Source organism: Lynx canadensis, chromosome A1 (genome assembly GCF_007474595.2).
Source record: "Lynx canadensis isolate LIC74 chromosome A1, mLynCan4.pri.v2, whole genome shotgun sequence".
In the NCBI taxonomy this organism is placed as follows: Eukaryota; Metazoa; Chordata; class Mammalia; order Carnivora; family Felidae; genus Lynx; species Lynx canadensis.
Genome location: NC_044303.2, coordinates 212,897,277 through 212,924,859, shown reverse-complemented (window position 1 = coordinate 212,924,859; position 27,583 = coordinate 212,897,277). Strand labels below are relative to the sequence as shown.

The following is a 27,583-nucleotide window of genomic DNA, read 5'->3' as shown; positions in this document are numbered from 1 at the left end:
CACAGACCCTAATATGAATCTAATGTAATAGGTTTATTCCACAAACTTCTTTTGAAAACTGTTTGCATTCAACTGAAGTTTTGATACTTTCATTCAAAAGAATGACTGACAGTTGGAGTGAAAGTTGGTTATCATCCTTTGCGGGCACCCCATGCATCGGGATACTAAAGGGACCAGTGACAGGCCAAAATGCTCAGGGGCAGCCTGCCCTCCCTGGGGAGAACACACGCACGTGCACACACACACACACACACACACACACACAGGGCCTTCCAGTGCATGAGTTCTCTGTGACTGACAAGCCAGGCCGAGCAGACTCTTCTATTTACACATCCCTGGATTTCCTGATGTCTCTGAATCTGCACAGGAGTTCCCCATGAGAATTTAACTCCCCCGTTAATGAAAGACTTCATTTAAAATAATGTCTGGGGGTGCCTGGGTGGCTCAGTTGTTGGTTAAGTGTCTGGCTCTTGATTTCAGCTGAGGTTATGATCTCATGGTTCATGGGTTTGAGCCCCGTGTCGGGCTCTGTGCTGATGGTATGCAGCCTGCTTCGGATTCTCTCTCCCTTTCTCTCTGTCCCTCCTTCTCCCTCTCTCTCTCTCTCTCTCTCTCTCCCTCTCTCTCAAAATTAAAATAAAATAAGATAAAATAAAATAATGTCTGATGCTTGGCAGGTGTTCAATAAGTATTTATTGAATCAGTGAGCAAACAGAGCCTCCAAGAGCCTGGGTTGATCAGAAAAGTTCATTAGCCTTTCACAGCTATGAGTCTTGGAAGGTTGATGGTTTTTATTAGCACCACAGGGTCTGTCTGTCATCAGAACAAAATAGTATCTTCATGAGAATAAAGGGAGAAAAGTGTAAGCAAACTGCTCTGTGTATTCAGGGAAGGGCCGGCCGCCCATATTCTGTCCTCACCATCAGTCAGGGATGGGTTACAAGGAGGACTGATTTCTGTAGAGAAGGTTGCATGTTTCTAAACTGGAGTAAAAATTTTAAGAAGAAAATAAAGGATTGGAAAGCCCAGGCTTGAAAGTTACAGGAGTCTTTAACAAGGATCTGTAAACAATCTTCCTGAGCTTATAGAGCTGCATGAAAAAGCCAATTTTAAAGATGAAATCATCATTGGGATATGAAAAAGTCCTGCATTTTGCCAACAGATTTTTGCCAACAGTTTATTAACACGGAGAGTTTTGTCACACACGTTTAATAATTGCCCCCTCACTGGTATGGACGTCAGGAGTTGTCTAGACCGTAGATTCTGCCTTTAAAAATGATCAAAAGCAGCAAAGAGTAGGAGACTCTCAGGTTTGAATAGGGGACAACTCTTTCACCTGCCAGCCCCCCTGCTTCGCAGCCCCTGGCTTCCTGTAGTCCCTGGGGTACCTGGTGAGGAGGACGGCCACGTCATGATGGGCAGGGTTAAGGTCACTCTTGGGATTGATGCTCTTCTGCCACTTACAGAAGCTGGACAGTGTCTTCTCTGCATGGTGAACTATTTTCAATCCTTGCTAGAGAAAGAAGAGGAAGAGATTGGCATGGGTGAGTTTACTGTGCTCAGGGCTCATCACAGAAGCTCTCAGAAGCAACCAAGTGTGACAAGCTCTGGGTGGGCACCTCAGATATCTGTTAGGCAGGAATCTGGCAGAGGCCAACTTACTCCCGGCTCTAAATACCATCACCCTCATGACTTTTATCAAAAGAATCTGAAGGGCAGAAGTGCAGGAAAGAAATTATCACTGGAACAAGTAGCCCTTGAAGAAAAATTAAAACTGCATTAGCCAAGACCAAGAGCTGTTTGAAGTCACATCTCTAGCAGCACTCTGCTTCCTAAGCCACTACGATTCCAAAGAGGCATTTTTACTTCTAATGCAACAACAGAAAATAATTTTCAACAAAAAGCTTCTTCCTTGCATGAGAACTCCTACAACCTGGGTTTCCATTTTGGTCTCACATCTGCAGATGAAGGGCAGAGGATGACATAATCTCTCTAGGCTTCTAACCAGTTGGAATCATTAGCTGTCTGACAACAATTAGGTTGCTGCATTGGATGCCCCCAGCCTGCAATTTCAAGGGCTGCTGAATAATCTATTTGGGCCATTGTTACGACCCAGGATGGGAAGAGAGGGCTTGTTCCAAATTAACTGGCTGAACACTTGTCAAATGGAGGGGGACAGATAATCATCTTTATTTGAATTTCTAAAGGAGATGTTCCTTTTCCCTTGCCCCATTTCTTTGGGGTCTCTATATCAAGCTGGCCCTCCTCCAGGGTGGATTCTACCTGGAGAATGACTACTTCCATTGATCTACTCTAACCTGAGTCTATCACTCTGGCTTCAGTCCAAGAAGTTCAAGACAATCTCTACATCAAACTATGAACTTGCTTCTCCACTACTCTGCATTTTGCTAAGGCCACACCCAAAGCAAACAAGGCCTGAGAGGCTTCAGTTGCCTGTTAAAGGCACTTCCAGGTGCCCATCCACCCCCTCCACACACACACATGCTAATTAACCACCACAGACCACCTGCCTTTCATGAAAACGCTCATCATCAGACATGAAAACCCATGGAATTGCTTAGCATTATGAATTTAAATAGAAGAAACAGACTTCTTAATTTACTAATCCTCACTGTTCTGTCATCCAGCAGAATCATGTATGGTGGAAAGGGAGGAGGAATTATGGGGGCCTAGCTGGGTACAGGGGTCAGCCTCCTATTCATCTAGTCAACCCTACCTAGTCAACCCTACCAGAACCAAGGCTTACACCCACCATAGGGAATTGGCAAGGGGGCATAAAGCAGAAATGGAAGGAAAGAGAATGGAAGGCACGAGAAAGAAAAGAGAAGTAAATAAAAAGGGAGAGAGGAAGGAAAGAAAAGAGAGGAAATATTTCTTGATCATTATGTGATCTGTGTGCCAGATACTTTCACATATATTCTTTCATTTCATTTTATTGCATCTTCTCGGCATTATTTCTAAAGAAAGCATTGTTATTTTCATTTACAAGAGGGAATTGAACCTCAGAGAAGTGAAAAACGAGCTGAAGGTGATTTGAGTCAGATACTGAATCAAAGACCCCAAGAACGAGGGCTCCTGGGTGAAGCATGGTTCCAGTGGGTGGCCAACCTCATTAGAAGACAGCTCCTTCACACAGGAAGGTAGATTATCAAACAAAGCATCAACTACAATTTGATTGCCTTGAGGTCTGTTTTCAACCCTTCATTTCTTTGTTTGGTTATGGGCTTTTATTGTTTTGTGTGTGGGAGGAGGTCTCTGAGAGAATGCTCATTAATTAAAAAAAAAGACCATTTAGAATTATTCCAAAGGAAAAGAACTACTTAGGCATAAGTCTAACAAAACATATGCAAGATCTGTGTCCTGAAAATCACAACATGCTGATCAAAGAGCAGAGGCTCAATGTAAATTTCACACTTTATACAAATACTGACTCAGATGGATCACAGACTGAAATGTAAAATGTAAAACTATACAACTTTTCGAAAAAAAATCATAGGAGAACATCTTGGAGACCTGGGGCTAGGCAAGGAGTTCATAGATTTGACACTAAGGACATCATACATAAAAGGGAAAACTGAAAAACTGGACTTCACTAAAATTAAAACCTTTTGCTGTGAGAGATAGCTTTGAAGGGAATGAAAACATGAACTACAGATTGGAAGGAAATCTTTATTAGACAAAGGACTTGTACAAAGAATACATGAAGATCTCTCAAAACTCAACAATAAAAAATAACGACAGAGGGGCGCCTGGGTGGCGCAGTCGGTTAAGCGTCCGACTTCAGCCAGGTCACGATCTCGCGGTCCGTGAGTTCGAGCCCCGCGTCAGGCTCTGGGCTGATGGCTCGGAGCCTGGAGCCTGTTTCGGATTCTGTGTCTCCCTCTCTCTCTGCCCCTCCCCCGTTCATGCTCTGTCTCTCTCTGTCCCAAAAATAAATAAACATTGAAAAAAAAATTAAAAAAAAAAAAATAACGACAGAAAACAAACAAACATGAAATCTCATTTCACTGCAGAGGATGTACAGATGACAAAAAAGCACATGAAAAGATGTTCAACCTCATTCGCCATCAGAGAATTGTTACCTAAAACCACAATGAGATGTTACTACAGGCCTCTCAGAACAGATACAATTAAAGACAGTGGCAGTGCCCAATCAATGGGGAGGATGTGGGGAAGTTGGCCACAGGTAACACTACTGGTAAGAGGGCAAGATGCTACAGCCACTACAGAAAACAGGTGGATAGTTTCTTTAAAACAAACAAACAAACATGCAACCACCCCCTGACCCAGCAATTGCATCCCTGGACATTTATCCCAGAGAAATGGAAGACTTGTGTTCACACAAGATCCTGTAGGAGAATGTTTGTAGAACTTCATTCATACTAGCAAAAAACTGGAACAACCCAAATATCCCTCAATGAGTGAATGGTTAAACAAACTGGTAAATACCGTGGAATGCTACCCAGCACTGAAATAGAACAAACACTTGAATGCACACAATTTGGATGTATTCTTGAGGGAAATACCTTGAATGAAAAAAATCCAATCTCAAGAGGTTATGTCCTCTGTGATTACATTTATATATTTTTATTACGTATATTGCAATATATTTATATTACAAATGACACAATTATAGAGATAGAGAACAAGCTAGTGCTTTCCAGGGGTTAGGTTGGTAGGTGGAAGGCAGGTCCAAAAGCATGGCACGAGTTGTCCTTGTAATGAAACTATTCTGTATTGTGGCAGTAGTCACATAAATTTACATGTGTTAAAACTGCATAGACGTAAATGCACACATACACACACACTTACACACACAAATCAGTTTTTATAAAACTGATGAAATATGAATAAGGTAAGGGTTTGTATTCATTTCTTGGTTATGATATTATACTAGAGTTATGCAAGATGTTATCACTTGGAGAAGGTGAGTGAAGGATATAAAGGATTTCTCTGTGCTATTTCTTCCAACTGCATGTGACTCTATAATTATTTCAAAACAAAAATATTTTAAAAATATCTTAAAAATGATAACCAGTCTGAATAAAGGCTTGAGGGTTGCAACAGAAAATCTTACAATGCACTTTTCAGTATGATTCTATGTGGGTTACTTACTAGTTAGTCATATGTGCAATCCCATAGCTTTGAATCAAAGGGAAGCTGTACTCTTTGAGATGGGTTACGGTGGGTAGGAAGAGCCCACACACTCACACACCCACACCCGACACACTTCACGCACCTACGCAAAGGTTTAATTAAGTTCCCTGTTTAAGTAGCCATGAATATAAGAACTTATTAGGGTTAAGATGACCAGACAGACAGAAGCAGAGGGAGGCCATCTCAGAATATTCTTCGGCTCACAAAATCCCCGGTGGGGGCACACAGCTCAGGGTGGGATACCACCAGATTGGAAAAGCTCAATTTTTGCTTCATTATTGCCCTTTTATATGTTGGTTGGACTCACCACTTTGGAAGACTTACATACTAATCCGTGAATCTCTGTTTAAGGAAAAGTGAATGTTTACAAACCTCTACTCTCCCCGAGCCAAATTCAGTGTCAGCAAGGACACATCTTCATCGTGGGGAAAGCAGAGTCATTTTCCAGATGTTGAAGCATAAACTCTGCTTCCAGTTTTCCCATAAATTACTAACAGCTCATTTCCCTGAAGGGCCTTAGGTATTAAGCATCCAATCCTCTCGCTTCAACAGTGAGGAAATGCAGGCCAGAGAGGGGCAGTACTTTAGCCAAGTCACACAGCAGGTGTTGGCAGAGCTGGGCTTCGTCCCAGGTTTGCGGCTCCTAGTCCAGGACTAGTGATTTCCAAACTGTTGAAGACTTCTCTAAGTCTAGAAACTTCTGTAAGTTTAGACTTCAAAAAGTCTAAACTTTTTGCTTGAACAATAGGAAAGATTTAACGATTAGCCCAGTGGATGATTTTTGCTTATTTCTTCTCCCCCAGGTCACACTGGGGAGGAGACAAACACAGGAAGAGATGCTCTACTTCTGAGACCCCCAGCTCTCCATCCTCCTCCTGCTCTCTGACCACTTCTCAGGCTCCTCCTAGGTTCTTCTGTCCTTCTTTTGGCTCACTGCTCATTTCACTCTCAATCACAGTCAGATTTTGGGACATCACCTATATGCTGCTGACTCTTGAATCTGCATCTCATTCCAAACCTCTCTTAGAGTGCAAACTCATGCACCCAAATCTCTTGATGGACACCTTCTGGATGGCACCACTCAGCCATCCCTGAAATCCTCCCCCAACAATCTTAACCTGCTATTCTTCCTGCTTCCTCAAAGTTGAACCGCCATCAACTTAGTGGTCTAATCTTAGAAACACTGGTGTCCACCTGTTGGTCTCCTCTCCCTCCATATCCTGCTTCCCCATCTGTCCTCAGGTGCTGTTAAATCTACCTCCCCTCCATTTTTATTCCCAACTGCCCTAGCTGAAACTCTGATCATTTCATGCCTGAGTTTCTGTTTGCATCATTTCTGAACTGTTCTCCCTCTTTCTTCTTCGTTCTTAAATCCATCCTCTGTTGTTGCCAGGCTGATCGAGTCAAAACCAGAGTCTGCCCATATCATGACCCATGGCTCAAGACTCTTCAAAGCCTGACCTCTAGGAAGTTCTCCCTTCACCTGCATGCAACCTCACAGTTTATGCTCTGGCAACACTCAGACTACTGATATTACCTCCAACCCCCCTTCCCCCCCACCCCCCACCACCAAATGCCACACACCATGGTCTATTTACCTTGCTGTTTTCAAGCTTTTCCTCTACCTAGAATGCTCTTCTCTCCTTTATTACCCCTTCAACCTATTTAACATCCATTCATTCTTTAAGACTCAATTTGAGCATTTCCAGGAAGCCTTCCCTGACCTCACTCTGGATTAGGGTCCTGCCAGTTTATCTTGCACATACCTGGCTCACAGCACTTGCTGCCCTAGGTTAAAATGATCAAATTGTGTGCCTGTTTTCCTCCTTAGCTTTTTCAGAATAAGGTCTGAGGTGTATTCCCCTACTTATCTTAGGCACTGCACATAGCCTGGCACATGGCAGGTGTACAGACTAAACTGAGGCTGTGCACCACCCCCCAAGGAATGGAGAAAAGGTGAAGAATACATCCACTGAGCCAGACAAAAGTGCAGCTCACATGGGTAAGAGGTTTTGTGGTGGGTCAGTAAAGAGGAAAGATCTCCTGTGGATTAGAGAAGTGAAACGTAAGGGGTCAGAAGTGTAAGAATAGAGCAAAAACCATCTGTAATAATAATTTTGGTGCCTTGAGGTAGGAACTGCTGGGAGGCAGTTCTACATGGATCGTTCATGTTTCTTCACATCATCTGAGCAAAAGCATGGACAGCTTTTATATCTCCCCAAGGATGTTGTGTGGAAATAGGCTAGAGTACAGAGAGAATGTCCCCCTCCAGGGAAGAGGACAGATTTATTTGCTGTCTAGAATAAAAAAGATAATGACTCCCTCTGGGGCACAAGCTGACAGGTTTGCTCACAACCTCCTTTAAAGGACTGTGATAAAACCCACTGTGTGCACAGCATCCACCCAGGCTGCCCCTTTCACCCCCTTGAAGGGACAACGAGGGGCAGCCTGCAAACATGAAGCTCCTGCCTCATGCTGTGCTGTGAGTAATGAAGTCCTCTATCTCTGACCCAGAAGTCTCACGTCTTCTCCCAGTATCGCATACAGGAAAGCATGGCAGGATAACTAGTGAGCTCGCAAGGAGAATAAAATCTAAGACCCTTCACAGTTCTCGACAAAAATGAGGAGAATGGACAAAAGGTGACTGTGGAGTCATGAGAACTATGTTGAGGTTGAACCATCTACACACATGGGTCAGCGTGGTTTTGAGATTTGCTAGCTGTGGGACTACTGGCAGAGGGAGTGGAGGAGAGGAAAAGGAGCTGAAAAGTAGATGTCAACAATGTGTTCTTACATCCCAACATTCCTACAAAGTGATTCTGGGATAACCTGAGGGTTAGTCACCGATGAGAAAATAAAATGTTAGGAACTAAAGTCTTCCCCCAAAATTCTGCTTGCTTTCTCCCTACTACTTTTGTCATTTTTTTTTTTTTTTTTTTTTACAGACAAAGCAAGTGCATAATTAACTAAGTTGCTGATCATTTGCTGATCATTTGTGGATCATTGCAAGCTGGTACCTTGTCCCTGTGTAGAACTTCCATCTACAATATGTGATATTTAACACAAGTTCAGTAACGGTGTCGTCAGGATCCCTTACGACTTTTCTACTAAATGTCATGACTCTTCCAGGAGGTTTTAAGTGAGCACAACTTTTCTGCACTCCCTCAGCCTCTTACTCTCCAAGTCTCATAAGACTTACTCTCCAAGTCTCATTAGTCCAGGAAACACTTGTTGCATTTAGTTTCTTGAATGCACTTGATCACAGGAGCCCCAAGAAGCATAATTAACTATGCCTCAAAACCATGAGCACCAAGCATGCCCAAGATGCAGAAGAATTTTGGGGAGGTCATACTGGCTCACTGAATATGGGGAGACTTGAGCATGTTCCATAAAGCATCCTTGTAATTATGTGAGCTTGTCAACACAGACCCCCATCCATGCTAATTTTACCCCCAGTTTCCTCTGTAAACAAAAATAGATTTCCCTTTTTGTTCTTTCACTGTTTTTTCTTCTCACCATAGTTTCTCAAATGGGTCCAACTTCCTCTTTCCTACTCGTTTGAGTACTCAACCCTATCAGGGAGAAGACCTCAAGGAAATCTGCAACAGCTCACAGAAACAGCCCCAAGTGGGAGACAGGAAATGAACCTGCAAAATGTGGCTTTTGCTATAAATTGTTCTCTCTTGGTAAGCTCTCTGTATAATGAAAAAAAAAAATCTTGTATGGATTTCCTTGGAATTCCTAGTAACAGCTTGTGATTCAAAGCACAACCTGGATTATGTTCTGCCAGCCAGGCTTAGGTTCCTAAGAAAAAAGATACTGGACAGAGAAAAGAAAATAGTACAAAGTTTTACATGAAAACTAAGGAATAATTCACCTATCAGACAAAAAGTCTTGATTAAAAAAGAAGTGACGAGTGTATAAATTCTTTGCCAATATTTTTGACATTTATCCCAAAAGAGCTGTGATTATATAGCGTAATACAGAACTAGAAATCCCCCTGGGGACAGGGGAAATCACCAGCCTGAATTCCCAAAGCTAACAGGTCTTTAACTCTAGAGTGTCATAAAAGGAAACCTAACATTAAATCACTTGGAGACCAAGAGGGAAATTCATTCTCTGTGAAAACAGTCACCGTCTTCCTGTCTGTCAGCCCTCCCACCGCTCTTTCAAGACAGCCTGACACCCTCAGGCTCCACCCCCGATGGCACAGTGACTGCGACCCATCTGGCCTCATCCCAGCTCACTCTCATCCCTCTTTTTTCTCTATCATCCTGTTCTTAAAAGGAGTCCCAGCTTATGACCCTAATCTTGTCCTTCAGATTTTCTATTTTCCTTCAACAACTCTGCATGGTTTCCTCATCTGTGAAATGAGCATAACAGCAATATACAGGGTTGTGGTTGGGCCTACGTGATGATGATGACAGGAAGAAAAATCACACCAACAGTAACATTTACTGAGTGGTTTCTACAAACCAGATGCTATGCTAACTAATGCAGGAATTAACATGCCTGATTCTCACAGCAATCCTAGGAAGTAGATATTATTATCCCCATTTTACAGAATGAAGAAATGGAGGCACAGACGTGTCAAATAACCTACCAAAGATCATACAGCTGGAAAGGGGAGGGACTAATGATAAATCTGATTCTCTCCTTGATGTCAACAGCTCACAAGTGTTGGAGGGAGGGGACTAATCCTATCCCTAACCCCTGGCCCAAAAGGGGAACAGGGAGGCCATCAAATGAATTGGTTTAAAGTGGAAAGGGCTTGAGGCCAGGTCTGTGTCCAAGTCCTTAAGGGAGAATAAAAAGTTCAAAGGATAGGATTAGGGTCATAAAATGACAATGAGAGCTTGGTTCAGGGCTACAGGAAAGCAGAATAGGAATGAGAGCACATGGGCTCATATCTGAAGCTACTATGATTTCATGGCCCACAATGTCTCAGTATGCCTGATATGTCCTTCCAGCATATTTTTTTGAGCACTTCAGTTTCCACTGGTCTGAAATATGACCACCTAGTCTTTGAGGAAGCCACCAGTTGCTCCAAATTTAATACCGTCTCAGATCATTCTAGTTTATTCTCAAAACGTGATGAAAATCCATAGTTGTTTTTAGGTAGCAGTGAATGACAAACAAAAACTGCACTTTACACATCATCAACCATAGTGTCTTTTGAACCTACCACAGAAAATGAAGCCCCAAAATGGTGTTAGCTGTCAGATGTGATTAGAATAAGAAAGATGAGAGTTGTAGAAAGTTACTATGGAAGAGGCCTACCTCAGAGACCCTGCCTCAGTATTCCCTGATGTGGGAAACAAAGGCAGAGGAAAATGGCAGATAAAATTAAATTTCCTTATAACCTGCAGCCCATTGACAAATACTTGAGGCTGGCAGAGTAAAACTTTTCTCCAGGGAACTCCCTCCTATCTTAATGTTAATGTTTTGCTAGAGGGAAAACAACCTTAGCTTGACAATAGCTAGGCCTCCAGGATCCTGGGAGTCTTCTTTAGCATACGAAAATCTCACTGGAAACTTCCCCTGGACTTTACCTCCCCCAACTCCCAAATATATAAGCAGTGTCTCCACAGGGTCTGGGGCAGCTCTTCCTGCCTATGGGTCCTGTCCCCGGGCTTTAATAAAAGCATGTTTTTGCACCAAAGATGTCTTCAAGAATTCTTTCTTGGCCATCAGCTCCAGACCCCACGAAACCCACTATCACCCCAAAACCTCATCATTCTCCACCTCATATCACTTTCCATAGAGCCCTAGAACTATCTCTCTAATGACTTTCTTTCCATTTCATCTCTTAGTTTGAAACCATCCAGAAGCTCCCACAGAATTTGATCCAAATCCCTTTTATGGGCTCTATCCCTTACCAGGCTTGTCATAACAGCGGCTGACCCTCATCTTTGTCCTGGCTGCTGATTTCATGTGCTCACTCTTTCCCTTATCTATTACGTACCAATAGGGCTAGATGGTGAGCAACACCGGACCCAGCCTCCGCCTTTAAGTCTTACATACTAATGAAGGGAAGTGCATCAATCAGATGTAAAATTACAACTGTGATATGCGCTGTAAAGAAGAAATACATAGCATTGTGAAAGTGTATAATAGAATCTTACTGGGCATGGAGGTCAGGGAAGGCTTCCTCAGTGAACTGACTCTTGAGCTGATATCTGAAGGATTAAGGTGTCAACTAAGTGAAGACAGGAAGGAAGACAGTCCAGGCAACAAGACCAGTGGCAGGAGAACCATGAGGGGAAGACTACTGCTCTATCCCAAAAGTAAAGGGGGCATAGTAAGAGATGAGAGAGGGAATCATAAAAGCGTTGTATGGCTTTAAACCAGGGGTGGAGGCAGGGTGGAGAATGGGGGCGGGGAGGGGGCGGGGGGGGGGGGGAGGGAGTGGGTATGATTGGATTACCATTTTTCTTAATGTTTATTTATTTTTGAGAGAGAGACAGCATGAGCAGGGGAGGGGCAGAGAGAGAGGGAGACACAGAATCTGAAGCAGGTTCCAGGCTCTGAGCTGGCAGCACAGAGCTTGAAGCGGGGCTCAAACTCATGAACCGTGAGATCATGACCTGAGCCCGAGTCAGACACTTAATGAACTGAGCCACCCAGGCACCCCAGATTACCATTTTGACATCATCCTGGCGGCAATGAGAAAATGAGATCAAAAGGAATCCAAGTCGACCAAAGTAAACACAACTGTAGCCCAGGAAAAAGATAACTGTTTTTTTGAATTAAAGTGATAGAAACGAAAGAATCAGATAAAATTGGCCGCCCCTAATGATGGACTGGATATGAGGGGTGGGAGGAGGTGACATGGTTGTCCTCTGGATCTCTGGCTTCCACACCTGGAAGGGCGATGATGTCAGCACAGAAACAGGCAACAAACCTGTTGCATGGAAGTGAGCAGGTTGTGACTGGCTCTCCTCTCTCTCTCCTGTCCCCCGCACAGTCCTGCTTTTTTCACAGCAAGGTTATTGAAGCTCCCATTTCGGGGTTCATTATCAGTGTTCACAATGATGAGTCCTCATATGTAAAGTGCTAGTTTAAGTGTTCAAGCTACTAACCACGCAGTTCCCTCTACCTGGAATGTCCTTCCTCACTGGTTAACTCCTTCTCCTCCTCTACAACCCAGCTTAGCCTCCCCTATCTGGGGTGCTCTTTTACTCTTTCTTATATTCATGGCAATCTCAATTTGAAAATTTCTTATTTTGTGCTTTTGTGCATTAGACTCTAAGCCTCTGAGAATCAGAAAATGAGACTCATATTTGTTTTTGTATCTTTAGAGGCCAACATAGCTTTTGACATACAGCTAATATACCACAACTCTCTTCTGATTCACAGATGGAGAAAAACAGGGTATGGAACAGTGATGTCACTTCACCTTTGCAGAGTTACCTACTGGATGAATGCACAGTAAGACTAGAACTCAGGTCTTCCTGCTCAGAGGAGTCCCCTCCCAATAGCTCACATGCCTCTGGCTGCTTCCCTGATGTCAGGTAAGGCTGGAATCATTGTTTGTTGTGGTTGGGGCTGCTCATTAGTCAAAGATTTGAAGAATAGCTTGAGCCACTATCTGGGAATCACAAAAATGAGAATTGCACATTGCAACTCTTCAATGAGCCAGCAATTCTACTGTCAAATTATGAACCTTGTACTACTTGGAGATTCTATAAAAGCCTGAATGAGGAAGATACTTGGCAAGCAAAAGGAAGAAAGCCATGGATTTTTTTGTAGCAAATCATTTGTGTCTCTGCTCTTGCAAAATTAGGACAGGAAGAAGAAAAATAATGTAATTGTGATGGAGTCAGAGAGCAGCCAATCAAATTCTTTCAAAGGGTTCTGTAAGGGTTGCTTTTAGGTAACCAACTGCAAACAATGAAACCATGAGTAAGGTAGAAGGGCCCACAGCGACCTCCAATTCCCTAGCTGAATACAAACAGGCCCATTAGGCAACCCACCTCAAAATATCCATAAGCCCTGGATGACCAATGGGTCATTGGTAACCCATTGGTTACTTACCCCAGGACACAGATCCCAAAAAAGGAAAATTACATACGTTCCCATACCTCCTTACTTTCTCCCTTAACTATAGCCCCCACTCCCCCACCCCACCACTGCCTCATGGCACAGAGTCTCTCCTTTGCTGTCCTGCCCACTGCTCCCTTGCAGTGTATTCAATAAACTTCTATCTCCTTTGTTCTGCCTTGTGAATTCTTTCGCTGCCTGCACCTCCGGCCTCCAGACTACGGGGTCACCCCACATCCAATCGGGAGACCTCCACAGACTCCAAGTGGCATTGTTTCCCAGGGACAGAGAGATGTGGAGCTGTGAGGGCCTGATCCATGGAAGCCACAATTTGAAGTCTGACTAGCACTAACACTGGCACTGCTGAGGGGAAAGGTTTTCCCTTTCACATTCAGAAGAACCTTCTTCTTTCTCTCTTTTTTTGTCTGAAAAACCTAAACTTCTACATATTCTGCAGCTAAGCATGCATATAGGCCAGACCATTACACAATAGTGAAATTTTGTCTTCCAAAGTATCAAAGCATAATTTTTACAAAGTTAAAAATGTAATTCTCATACAAATATATAGTAAGCATGATAGGAATGTATTTAACTCATTAATAAGAAGATAGACAAGATGTCCATGTTATTGAAACCAGTCTGGATCACCCGGCAGAAGAACCTAGCAGCACTTGGAGATCTTGGAAGTAAGGAGGTTTATTTTACACCGGTGGGCCCAGAGGAGATCATTCTCCAGAGATCTGAGCCCAGAGCATCAACAGAGGGGACAATTTATAGTCTGTGACTTCTGTATCCCTCATTAGTAGTAATTTGGCACCTGTGGCAAGCAGGGTAGGAAGGAAATCTCAGAAGGGGTGTCTTCTGACAAGGACTGGAATTCCCTTATCAGTCCTGTCGTCCATCTTATAACAGATTTTTTCCCCTAACATCCAAGCTAGTTCAAAGGCAGATATAGGAAAGTGATGTCACTATAGTTGGTGAAACTATAAAGAAAGAATGCTGGAATACGATTGCTAAATTAGATACAAAATCAGTTAATGTTCCAGAGACCCATAAAACCACAACTTTCAGAGTTCTCTTCTCTGCTGGACACAAATTATCCTCATCTCTACCAGGCAAGAACCATTTGTACCCTGTCAGTTAATACTGAACTTTACTGTCTGGGTCCTAATCAATAGTAAATAATAATCAAGGTTACATTCTCATAGAATCAGATAGGTCATGTTAGAGTTGAGAGGATACATTGCTTTTGTTTTGCTTGGTTTCTAATCAATGGATGAATTTTCATAACAAAATGTTCACAGGAAGGAAAATAATACATCCATCAATATTCTGAGATACCCAAAGTATGCTTGAGTGATTAGGAAAGTGGGGGATGGTAGCGGAGAGAGAAAGGAAAATGGATCCAGGCTCCAGATACTATTGTTTTTTAAATCTTCTGATTGTGAAGGCCAGAAAACCATAAATCTTGCCTTGAGCATTTTGATCTCAGGTCTCTTGCTGAGGGAGAGTTGAATGATCCCATTCTTCACATATTCAGCTGCTGGGTAAGGTCTATAGATTGCAAAGACATTCCATCAAGTTGGTTGGTTCATTAACTCACTAAGTTTCACTTCATTCATTTGTTTGTTAGGTGCTGGGATATAGCTAATAATAATAAAGAAGGGATTCACATTCTGATGGTGGCTAAGATAAACAAGAAAAGAGTAAACAAAGACACAGAATATTAATGAATTGAGAGAGCAGTATCAATAAAGGAGTAAACTTCATTCTGTGATGGAGAAGACCAAGCAAGGTTGAGTAGGTTGGCCACTGAGACTTCTCTGGAGAGAGGCAGCAAGTAAACAGAGGTCTGACAGGTAAGAAGTTCCAGCCATCAGTACGGTGAAGGAAGGGGTATTTCAGGCATTGGGTAACATAAGCACACAAGCCATGAGGCTAAAGAGGGCCTTGTGTGTTCCAGAACCTATCTGAAGTCCAGGGTGTTCAAGGGTGGGAAACAAGGCAGAGAGTGACATACGGAAAGACGAGTGGATGGAGTCATGATGATCATGAAAATCTCTGCAGGACATGACAGAAATTTTTTATTTTGTTCTAAAAACAACAGAAAGTTATTTAACAGTTCTGTGCAGTGGAGCAATGCAAATTTGCATTTAAGATTATCATTCTAACTGCTACATAGAGAATGGATTATGGAGGGCAAGTCTTAAAATAGGAAGACCACTTGGGAGTTCACTGCAATAAGAACCAATAAGACCTAAAGCAACATAATGACTATAGAAATGATGAACAGTGGGTGACTTTGAGGTGTATTTTGAAGGTAGCCTTGTGGGCCTTGCTGTTGAATGTAGAAGAGAAGAAAAGCAGGATTCAAGACTCCTAGGCTTATGCTATGGTGCAGTAGCAAAATTTACTCAAATGGGTAACACAGAGGGTTGGAGAATGGGGTCGGGGGAGGCAGAACTGAGACGATCGGGGCAGAGAGGAATCAAGAATTCCACTGCGGACTTACTAAGTTTGCCAGGACTATGGCCCATCCAGGGTGAGATGCCAAGGAGGCAACTGGATGTGAGTCTGGAGCTCAAGTAAAAGGTCTCGGTTTGAAGTATCAATTGAGAGTCTCAGCATGTAGAAGACATGTAAATCTCTGAGAATAGATGACATTTCCAAGGGTAAATGTGCAGAGAGACAAGACAGTCCAGAGTTGAGGGACAAGAATTAATTATGCAAGAGGTAAATAAACAGTATAAAGGGTTCAACATTTCCATGTTGCTCCCAACTTTTATTGAAACCATGCAACCATTTCATGATTTAGTCTCTTTCACTGTGGAACACTCTTAGTCACTGCTGCAAACCTGATTTGTGTGTTACTAGATAAAATGACCATCAGATGAGTCCAATGACATATACCTCAGAAACATTCTCCATCTCCCACTCGACAAATTCCCAAGAAAATAATACAGAAATATTATTTTCTTTCTTACTGGGCTTCTAAACACCCTTTGGTGTCCCGTTTCTCGTCTCTCAAGAGCTCTCCTGAAAAAAGAGGTAGGGAGGGTAAGGGTAAGGGTGCAGGACAGTAGAGTGGAGAAGCTATTCCTTACCTCTTCTTCTTCAAGTAGAATGAGCCGAACCACAACAATGTGAATTGCATTGCCAATACTTGGGTTATGGAACAACCCAGTGACCTAGAGTCAGAAATGGAAAACCATTAGCTCACATGCATAGATAAATACCAGAGTGTGTGTGTGTGTGGGGGGGGGGGGATAGCACTGTGATGCACTTGAAATAAATGTTATTTTATAGCTTAGGAATTTTGGGGGGGGGGAGTGCAACAAAGAGTGAGAAATGCCCCCTGGCCCAATCCATACTATGATACTTAACAGCAACCTTTCCAAGGTGACTGACTAGCTGTGTGCTTGAGGGACTGATGCCTTTCTTCCCTTTGACCCTTTCCCTGATCCATAGTCTTTCTCTCTTGTATTATCAGTTCATTAGTCAAATACCTTCTCCCGTCTCCATAAGACTAGCACTCTCTCTAACACTCTCTCTGGGAAGGCAGAAACACCAAGGATACAAAAGGGAAGTCTGGAATTAGGGGGGTCATTAACTTTATTCCAATTCTAATTCTAACTACCTTGAGGAAAGCATGTTCTAATTCTTTGCCTCAGTTTACTTATCTGTGCGCTAACAAAAATTGATGAGATAAAGTCACACTAAAAGGATTGAGTCACTTGAGCAATACCCAGTAGAAAATATGTGACAAATCCCAAATTTCCCTAGGATACACACCTTTAAGAGACAGAATAATTAGCCCTGAATTTCCATCCTTCCTCACTTAGGCAGGGAATAGATTCATATATCTATCTATATGTATAGATAGATATATCTATCTATATGTATATCTATCTATCTATCTATATATGTATATATGTATATATAGATAGATATAGATACAGATATATGGAAAGAACAAAAAAGGTATCTCTTATTTTTGGAGGGTAGAGCATATCTAATGACACTGTTCGCCAGCTGCCTCTCCCCACTCCAGGGTCTGACATACCATGTTCATGATGGTGAGGATATAGGACTCCACATTGTCACTCCCATGATACTCAATCATCTTCGTGTCAGCCACCACCAGTGTCTCCACCCATCGCTCTTTACTGATGGAACGCCGAGACAGGCCTCTGCTAGGCCAGTGGTTCCTCTCCCACTTTTCTCGCTGTTGCTCTAGTGTCTGGGAGGTGGCAAGACTGTCTAAACATGAAGGAGAAGACAGTGGGCTAACTCTATGTATTCTCATATACTACTCACTTCTGCTTGTCAAGATGCAAGGCCATAAGTTTAACTTCTGTTTAACATTGTAGGAATGCAAGGTTCTTATATACATGACTGAAATGGAAGAAGAGATCAATTTAAATGATTATGACCAAGATAACTGGAATTTGCATCTTTTTCTTAAAGTTTATTTATTTTGAGAGAAAGAGAGACATCAGCAAGGGAGGAGCAGAGAGAGAGGGACAGAGGATCAGAAGTGGGCTCTGTACTGACAGCAGAGAGCCCAACATGGGGCTAAGACTCACAAATTGCCAAGATCATGACCTCAGCCAAAGTTGGATGCTTAAATGATTGAGCCACCCAGGTACCCCTGAAACTTGCATCTTATAGAGAGGTTCAAAGGTACTTCTCTGAAATAATTATTACCTATTTCATTAAATAGACTCCTCACTATTAAAAAGATGTTATAATAAAAAATAAGAACTTTTTCTTCTTCTCTTCCTGCTCTAAATATTTCAGTGCCTACTATGTGCAAGGCAGTGTCCTGGGTTTTAAAACACCAAGTTGTTTACCCTCATGAAGGTTTGAGGGACGTGCTTCTATCTTTGTTTGCAAATGTGGGAATTAATGTTCAAAATGACTGGTTCAATAATTTCCCCGAAGTCACATAGTCTATAAAGTCTGGAAGATCCAGGGTTTTCTATGCCCTAAAATCATGTACGTTTCATATACACCACACTGTCTCCCACAGAGTAAACATGCATACAACAGGAGAACATGAAAGCTGGAAAAGCTGTATATACTTCAAGAAGGTATAAAGATAGAGTTGATTACCTTGATTTGCTATGTAGCCCTTCTGGGTTCCTCAGTTTCACTATCTGTGTGAAGTTAGAACATATCCAGTAATATTCACCAAAAAATTGTGACATAATTGTAGGTCCAAATAATTTCAAATTCACTTCTTGTCAGCTTTACTTGAAAATAATAAAGCTGTACTAGGTATAGCACTTTTGGAAAATAAGCCAGGATTGTGTTAGCCTTAAAGGGAAGTCTTGTGAAGATTTGCGAACAAGGAGATGGTTGACCTCTCATCTGCCTGTGGTAGAACAAGTTTCTATTTTCCTTCTCCACCTACTTTGCAGGGATAAGTATGTCTTCCCTAAGAAACCTCTAGAGATGTTACCAATGGGTTCTGACTCTGCATCCTTACCTACCCCCCTGTCTGTCACCCTCTTTTTGAGGATGGGAACATTTCAAACTATGTTTCCAAATCTCTCTGTACAAGCCAAGGAGCAAGCCATACTCCAGTCCACGTGGGATCTGTGTTCTAGAAGGGGCGTTAGCAGACCAGGCCAAGTAGAGGAATCCTATCAATCCAGTTTGGTGTGATCTCCTTCTCTCAATCCCTCTTGTCCTTGCCATGTGGGGTGGGGAATCTCCTCCAAGCTGCAAGGATGACCAGTGCTCTCCATGACCTTACATATCTGGGCGAGCAGCTATAAGCATCTTCACCCAGTGCCCTAACAAAGCCTGTAGTCCTTGGTGCCCCTCCTCACTTGGTCCTGTAGGCTCATCACCCACCCCCTCAGTGGGGGTCCTCTTGCAGAGGCTTCCGCTGGCACGAAATGTGCATTGTGCAGCCCAGTCATTAAAGCAGGGCCCCTTGCTCCAGGCTGTGGCTATGGACACCCCTCCTCTCAGGCCGCAGGTACCTAAGGTTAGGACCTGGCAGGAGGCTGCCACCTATAAGACGCTGGTAGGATAAAGGTGATTTCTCTGCTTCTCCCAGTCCTTGCTTTTCTTGTGTCTCTGCCTTTACTCCCCCTCCTCCACCTTTTATCTCCTCAGTGTTGAGCAAAAGAGTTTAAAGGGGGAAAAAAAGATAACCTTTAAAGCCCATGAAATTATTTTCAATTTTTCCAGCAAATAGTCTGGTGAGTTCTCAGTAAACGGGCATGTAGGAAGAAACGTGGAAATGAGAGATGCAGACTGGTAAAGACGTGTATCGATTTAACGTTTTCAACAAGACCTACACTGAGCACTTGCTAAAGGCCAGATCCTGCGCTAATGAAAATGTCTTCAGGTTTCACGTATTCCCCAAGGAGAGAGATATCTGTACTCATAAACAGTGCCAGAAGCTTTGCAGAAGTGGTAGTGGTGGGATTCCACCTGGACCCTGACGGGACCAAGCTGGGAGAGGGTCGTATACACCCAGGCCGACTCTGTCCTCATGAAGTCATCCCAGACTTAACAGAAAAATTGCTTCTGCTCAAGAATTTCAGACTGTACAAGAAGCCAACCGTACCCACTTCTCTTCAAGGCCTGGTGACAAAGCCAGACAGTTCTGTAGTAGCAGGTGAGGTGCCAACAATTCTGGGAGGCTCCTGACCTTGCCACCCTCCCCCCCGCCACACACACATACTTAGTCAGCTCAGGATGCCATAACAAAATACCAGGGCTTGAAGGACAGAAATGTATCTTCTTCCAGTCCCGGAAACTGGAAGTCCAAGATCAGGATGCCGGCAAGGGCAGGCTCTGGTGAGAGCTCTCTTTCTGGCTTGCAGATGGCTACCTTCCCACTATCTGCTGACATGGTTTTTCCTCAGTGTGTGCGTGTGGACAGATTTTTTTCTCACCCTCTTCTTATCAGGCCACCAATGGTGTTGAACTAGGACCTCACCCTTATGACTCCATTTAACCTTAGTAACCTCCTAAAAGCCCTGTGTCTGAATACAGTCACACCGGGTGGGGGGTGGGGGATTAGGGCTTCAACATGGGAAATCTGGGAGGACACAATTCCGTCCATACCCCACACATACTTTGTTCAGAGGTCTCTCTTTTGGGCAGGCCTCTAACTGAGAACTTCCACAGTGCTGTAGCTTTCTGCTCCTCGAGGGGCTGTCCAATGTTTTTCTTCTGACAAAATTCTTTAATAAAACTTATAAAAATGAATATTTAAGAATTCTCTTACCTCTCATTGTTTTCCTTTTCCACCCCCAAAGAAAATACAAAATTATCAACACCCACACACATATACCCTCCAAATTATAGTGACATTCTCTACACAGGACTACATTAGAGTTTAAATTGGTGAAAAAATCAAGAAAATTCCAAGAAGTGATTGCAGGGATGATTTTTTTTTCTTCAAAAAACAGCTGACAGAAAGTAAAGCAATTTAAGTGAAATTATTTTCCAAGGTTGTCAGAGGTTCTTGAAGTTCACATTTCAACTACAAGAAGAGAAGCTCGCATCAGAGCCTGGCCTTGCTGGCTTTGTAAAGGGCCAGAAGGGCATCTCCTTTCGCTTTATGACCAGTGCCTAATACCATGCCTGGCAAACAGTGGCGCTCAATAAATGTTTGATGTATGGGTGAAGGAAAAACTGAAGATGATCAGAAACAACTTATGAATCACAAATACTGAAGAATTGCAAGAGTTGTCTACTTTTGCCTATTGGATGGCTTGTGTCAATTAAAGAATGTTCCACACTGAGACTGTGAAGTGTCTGTTTGAAGGGGAGAAATCTAGCCAAGTGGGCAGTTTTGGGAAGGACAATATCTAGTCCTGACCCAGGACTGACTTTCCCAAACCAGAAGCCAAGGAAACACAGGTATCTGTATTGTCTGATGAGGGGTGCAGGACACCCTGTGCACTAACAGAACAGAGGGCCTAGAGATCTCTGGGGAATACAAATAACTGACTTCTTTTTCCCTTCCCCAAACCCCAAGTGCTTTAGGCAGCTCTTCACAAAGCTCTGTCTCATTTAGAGCTTTCTTGGGTAGCAGAGCCCATCTGTCAGACTCAGGGTCGCCAGGACATCTGCAGGTAGGTTGAACCATGGCTTGAGCAAGTTGCATGGAGAAGACTCAAGTTTTCCCAGGGGGCAAGGAAAGTGAACACAGAGAGTGGAAGACTCAGAAAATTATAAAGTTTCTTGGACTCTAAGGGATGTTTTTTTAGCATGCCAGGAGCTTCTAGCATGGGCAATAAAGCCACGTCTTCCACTGAAGGACTTGCTCAAGGCTCTGTCTCCTATCCTGACCCAGCTCTTCCCTCACCTCAATTCTCTTCCGCTGCCCTATGCACAGATTTTTCATAGAGAAGGAGGATTTCTCCCTGGCATGAAGGATTACCTACCACAGACTGGAAACTAGATGTTAACTGCACCTACTGACAGATTTGAGGCCCAGCTTCCCCCAAGAAGATCCTCTCAAGTTAATCTTCTCCAGGCCACACCCTATAGCTTCTAGATGCCCATCTTCCTGCCATCAGCACCAGTGAGGTTCCTGAAGCACAACGACTCAGCAACAACACAGACACGGACAGCCACCTCTGATGAGATGCCTAACAAGAGCCTGGTCTGTGATAAACACTTTTTTATTTGATAATGTACTAGTTAGTTCTCAATAACCATATGAGGTAAGTCTTATTATTGCTATTTTAAAATAAGAAACATGAGATTCAGAGAAGTTATAAAATTTGTTCAAAGTCATATGGCTAATAAGCAGCAGACCAGCATTTTAGATGAGTCAGTATGAATCTCATTCAGATTGGTGCTGTGGGGATAGCGGTAGTGTTCCTGGGAAACCCCTGCCTGGAAACTGCAATGTGTGGAGTAGAAAGGGTTAGCTCAAAACAATCATCTTAGCAGAAAAGCTGGATCAGGCACCAGCTGGCCCCAAGCTCCAAGTCCCTACGAGTCCCAAGCAACGCTTGAAGGAAATTTGTCTGGGAGAAGCTCAATAGGTAATACGTGATCTTTTGAAACTGGCTTTCGGGAGACAATGTCTCAGTTCTCTTGTATAATCCAGACACATGCTACTTAGAGAAGATGTCTTGGATCCAGAGTTGGTGGTTAGAGAAATGACACCGGGAAAAAACAGGAACATCTTAAGTCTGATAAGACCTAGAAAGCTTTGGTTCAGGCCCACCATTGACAATTGTTTCACTCCCCATCCCTATGACCTTGGCCAAAACCACTTCTCCATTGAGCCACTTGTAAGCCCCGTGACCTTGGGCAGGTGTTCTCATCACCACCCCTACCCCACAGCCATGTAATGAGGAAATTGAACTGAACTCCTACGTTAAAAATGTATTTTATGGGTACCTGTCTGGCTCAATCCATTGAGCATGCAACTCTTGATCTTGGGGTTGTGAGTTTAAGCTCCATGTTGGGTGTAGAAAGATTACTTAAAAAATAAAAAAATAAAAATGTATTTTAGTAATTAAACCCTTTCTTCAAACCAAAATTATGCAAAAAGCAAGGAAAAGAAACAATCCCAAAGCAGATGTGGCAGATGGTACAGAGAGGGACTCCACATGGCAGAGCTTTAAACCACCAGAAGACACCATATCTAAGGGTCTTTTCAGCCCTGGTGTTGTTTCAGTTGAACAAACACACCTTCCACTGTCCACACAACTCAGCATTTTGCTGCTATCACACATCTGCAACCAGATCCCCTTCTTGGCAGAACACTGCTGCCTTTCCCAACAGAGCTGAACATCAGTATTGGAGTTCATATCCATTAGCAACAATAGTTGAGCTGCCAAAGGTGTCCATCTCTCTGGGCCAGCTTCGGGTAGATTTGAAATGTCCCAGCCAGGGAGCTCATTTTCATTAAAAAGAAGTATATCTTACTCACTGTGAACCCAAACTATTTTTGTCCTTAGGTAAGAGACTTCTCAAAACTGGCCACTGTTAAAGTGAAGACATATGTCTTTAGAGATAAACAAGTGAAGAAACAGGAGTCTAAGGGTTAGTTAGTAACTAGTAGATGTCAAAAGCAAGTATTTCCCAGGGTTAGGGCTGTGGACCAAAGTATCAGTATGTGAAAAAATGAAAAACTATATATGCTCCCCACAGGCTGACTGGTCCTGGCTGATAACACCCTCACTTCATTGAGAACATGTCAAAAAGGAGGGAGAAAATGAGAAATCATTTTTGAGATGAGAAATCTCCCAAAATGATAACACAATTAAATCAAGTACAGGTAAAAGGGAAGCTTTTAAATCTCTCCTGAGAGCCAATATCAGAATCAGAATTTATAAAACAATATGATCCATTATTATCTTACTTTAAATTGTCAATTTCGTTCATTGCTAACACACGATGACAAGCAATTCCACTGAATTGAGATCTAATCCCACACACTTTCTTTCCCTTCCTCACCTTCTGGCAAAAATGTGCTGATGAATTTCTCATAATGAAGACAAATGTGGAAGAGGCAGATAGGGACAGAAGGAAGACCAAAAAACTCCCAAATTTAAGTAATCAACAAAGTAGGATAATGAGCCCCAGCAAGCTGAAATACTGATAGAACTCTAATGACACACTTTCCTTAGCTTAGTAAACTGAGGGACTTCCACACTTCCTCCAAGGCACTGTGAAAGGCTTCTTATACACAGCCTCTACATCCTCAGGGATGAGCTCTCCATTTCTGAAGGTGTTCAGAAAGAGTTCAGAAAGAGAATGCACAGTTACATTTTCATGTATAATGTAGAATCCACCAGCTTATAAATAACTAGCTATACGGTAATACAAGCAGGGAATTTAGTACACTGTTTCCCAAGCTTTCTTGACCTTGGGACTTGTTGCTTTCAGAGCTCTCATTAATACGTAGTGTTCCATGGCACATCACTTAGGAAATACAGCTTTTAAGTATTACTGGCTCAGGAAGGAAATCAGATTAAATGACTGCTAAAGCTTTTTCAGATTATAAGGACCTGTCATTCTAAGGTGATCTGTATGGAAATGAAGGGGAAAAACATGTCTTTTCCAGGAGCTACAGAGTGGCAATGGAAACCTAGGGTACCTGTGTCTTCAAGTACCTTATGCTTTCTTCCTAGGGTTCTCCTTGGTCTTAATGAAGGTTTATATCTTGATGGATCAGAAAGACCTATTACTTAAGTAGAAAGACTGAGAAAATGGGAGAGGCAGGAGAGGAGCCTCTTGAAGAATGGAGCTCTTTCATCTGTGGGGAGATGGGTGATGGACCAGTACGGGGCATCTTACCAATTACCTAGGGCTGATCCGAAGCTTCAGCAAGACCTTCCAAGAAAAGGCTCACTCTGAAACTCCAGGTCTACCTATTCTGGCAGTACTTTGAAAGATTATCAAATGCTACAAACATAGTACATGTTCATTAAATATGATGCCAACGGCTTAACAGGATTTTCTTAATGCTCACAGGGACTTCTAGCCAACTGCTGTCACAAGAAGGAAAAATGAATCAGTCCTATCCAGATGGATCTAGGACATTCTAAGGTGGTGGGCCACCTAAGGTGGAGACCTTCTCAGCTCAGTGTCCCTTTCTCATCTGCCTAGGTTCCTGTCCAGTTTTTTATATCAAATCCCCAAAACTATCATACAAAATACTGAACATGCATAAGGCAATTTGTGCCTGCCTTCATGATGACTGTGTCAGGCCACCAGTTGTCCCAATATTTGCTTTTCCTCTTTGATTTTTTGCTGGGCACACGCCCTCCTAGAATACAATAACGCAGCATCCCTTGCAACTAAATTCTGACCAGTGGGACCGAAGGGAAAGCACCACGTCTACCTTACAGAACTTAAAAGGAAGACCCAGGAACTTCTTTTCTACTTCTTCCTTCCTGGCCCTGAGTGTGGATGGACAAGAAAGTGGAAGCCAGACATCACAGAAGATAGAACAAGAGAGAAGACAGGCAACAGAAAGAGTCTGAGTTCCTGATGATGGTGCACTGCACCAACCTTGCACATTTTATCTCCAAATTTCACTTATGTGAGAGAGAAATAAAAGTTTACTTTTCAACTAGAATGGAAGAGGGCTGTTTTGTCTGTTTTGTTCACTCTTCTGTCTAGACTAGTTCTTTGCACGCAATAGCAATATCTCAAATAAATACATCTTCTTTGGGGTTTTCTGTCACACATAAACATATAATCCTGAAGGATATGATGACTTAACCACCCTCTCCATGTCTGTAAGTGCTATCTCTTCTTATCCATAACCCTGAGGGGGTGGGTTGCTTTCCTCTCCAAGTGGTAGCATTTGATCTGTCTCCTCAGATGGGTAAGTTGGTTGAGTGTAAATAAACAGAGGGTTCGCTTTTAATACCTCCACTGTATAAATAGCAGGAATGACTGACCACCCCAAATGGCTTCCAGAAATAGCATGATCAGAAATGGCTTCCAGAAATAGCACGATCAGACTCGTGTCCTGGGGAAAACAATGCCATGAGTCCCCTGTACGGTCTTCTTTACAGATCTGAATGTGCCAAGGTTTCGTGGAAAGAGAAAGAAAACACTATTCATGCTTGGGAACCTCAATTCTTACGTGCTTTTAAATGAAGCAAGAAAATTCTTGGTGACACCTACTGGGTTGACTATTAGTATTCTCCCCAGTCATCAAAGGCTGAGCGTGTCTGTTAGAAAGAAACCTAACAGTGAGCTACTTTTGCTGCTGCAATGTTCCTAGTCCACACATAACTGCTTGGTATTTCAAGTCACCAACTTGACTCCAGGGCATAAATAGATCTAAGCTCTTCTGTACCCCCAGAGTCCCTCAGAAAATGGATATCCTGAGTAATAAATATTAACTTGGCAAGACAGCAAGTAGTCAAGCTGCAAGTTAAGATCAAAGAAACCTTTGAGGACACCAATCAGAGAGCTATCTCCAGAGACCAGAGAAGCCATCTGCCCTATCTTTGAGCCGACACCAAAAGAACAATGCCACCCTGATGAGACCATTTTTTAAAAAGGTGAAAGAGACCATATTTACATATGGTCATACTGACATATATATATACGAGTATATTCTACACATACATATATAATGGGTGTGTTTACATACTCTACTTAATGCTTAATTTCACACCAATACAACTTCTTCTATGCCCGTATATTATAAGTACGATATTTATTCATGTAAGTTTCTCTTCTTCTCCTAGCATATATGGCCCTCCTCTACCCAGAAACTAGACCAAAATAGGTGCATTTCTTTACAGTTCTTCTCTGGGATATTTTTTGTTGGTTGATTGGTTTGGTTTGATTTCTAATACACCCCTTCACTGAGAATGACACTTTTTCCTAAATTTCAGCTTTATTTAGGTGCTTCCTTCTGGCTGTCCACTTTCTATGGGCTCAGAAATTTGTCCCCGGTTGCTCACAAACAGATTCTAAAAATCCAGGGTATAGAGCTCCAGGAAACTATCATCTTTGTCTCTAGCATTTGGTTAACCTCTGCTGTCTGCACTCCCGTCTTTCTCCCCCGTCCCTCCCCCTCCTCCTCCTCCTCCTTCTTCTTCTTCTTCTTCTTCTTCTTCTTCTTCTTCTTCTTCTTCTTCTTCTTTTAACCTCTGAAAGCTTTGTTCATGTTCATGTCCACTCTACTATCTGTATTTAAAGAAAAGAGATTTTTTAAAGCTCTTTGTCCAGAATTTTAAAGTTCCCCATACTGTAGGGGAAGGATTTCCCCTAAGGATTTAGGTGCTAAGGATTTCTTGTCTATCATATTTTGTGTTCTTTTTCATGGTGAAATTCAGCCCCACTATATTTATGAATATAGAGTATTGAGTTTACAAAAATGTTTTTGTAAAGTAGGAAATGCTATAGGGTGTGGAGTTTCCCAATGTGTTATAAGAATCTGGTTTCCTGAATAGTCTAAAGGCACTGGAGGCACTGAATGTATCATCTTTTATTAGGCTTCAGTGACACATACACTTGACACAAGAAACAAATTACAGTCTTAGGGGACATTATATCTGCTGCAATCATGGATCACTTTACTCTTGTGACAACTGCCAAAAAGATAGATTGCAGTTTGCTTTTTTTCTAGTAAAGGTCAGGATGATATTATTATTGTTATGAACCAAAGGCAGGATTTTATCTATTCTCAAATGTAGCAAATAAATGGATTGTCTTAGCTCAAAGCTCCGTGTTTATCTTCTGCGTGGGTCATCCTGCTGGCGGGGACAGCATCTCCCTGAGGGGGAAGGCTTTCTTTACAAGGGAGAACTGGACCAGTGCCTCAGTCACTGCGTAACTCAGCACTCAACATTGAGCCTGGTGTCTTCTAAAATGCAGTAAGTGTCTGCTGAGTGAGTAT

At 42.6% G+C, this 27,583-nt stretch overlaps 1 protein-coding gene across 1 annotated transcript in view; it reads right to left on the bottom strand.

Moving 5' to 3' along the window:
* Positions 1 to 27,583, bottom strand: part of ADAMTS12 (ADAM metallopeptidase with thrombospondin type 1 motif 12) — a 329,126-nt gene that overhangs the window by 121,388 nt on the left and 180,155 nt on the right. Inside the window, exons 4-6 of the mRNA XM_030331700.2 lie at positions 17,285 to 17,481; positions 16,326 to 16,409; positions 1,389 to 1,513 (exon numbers count right to left, since the gene is read on the bottom strand). Of these exons, the coding sequence (XP_030187560.1) occupies positions 1,389 to 1,513; positions 16,326 to 16,409; positions 17,285 to 17,481 (406 nt within the window). The remainder of the gene's footprint in view (positions 1 to 1,388; positions 1,514 to 16,325; positions 16,410 to 17,284; positions 17,482 to 27,583) is intronic.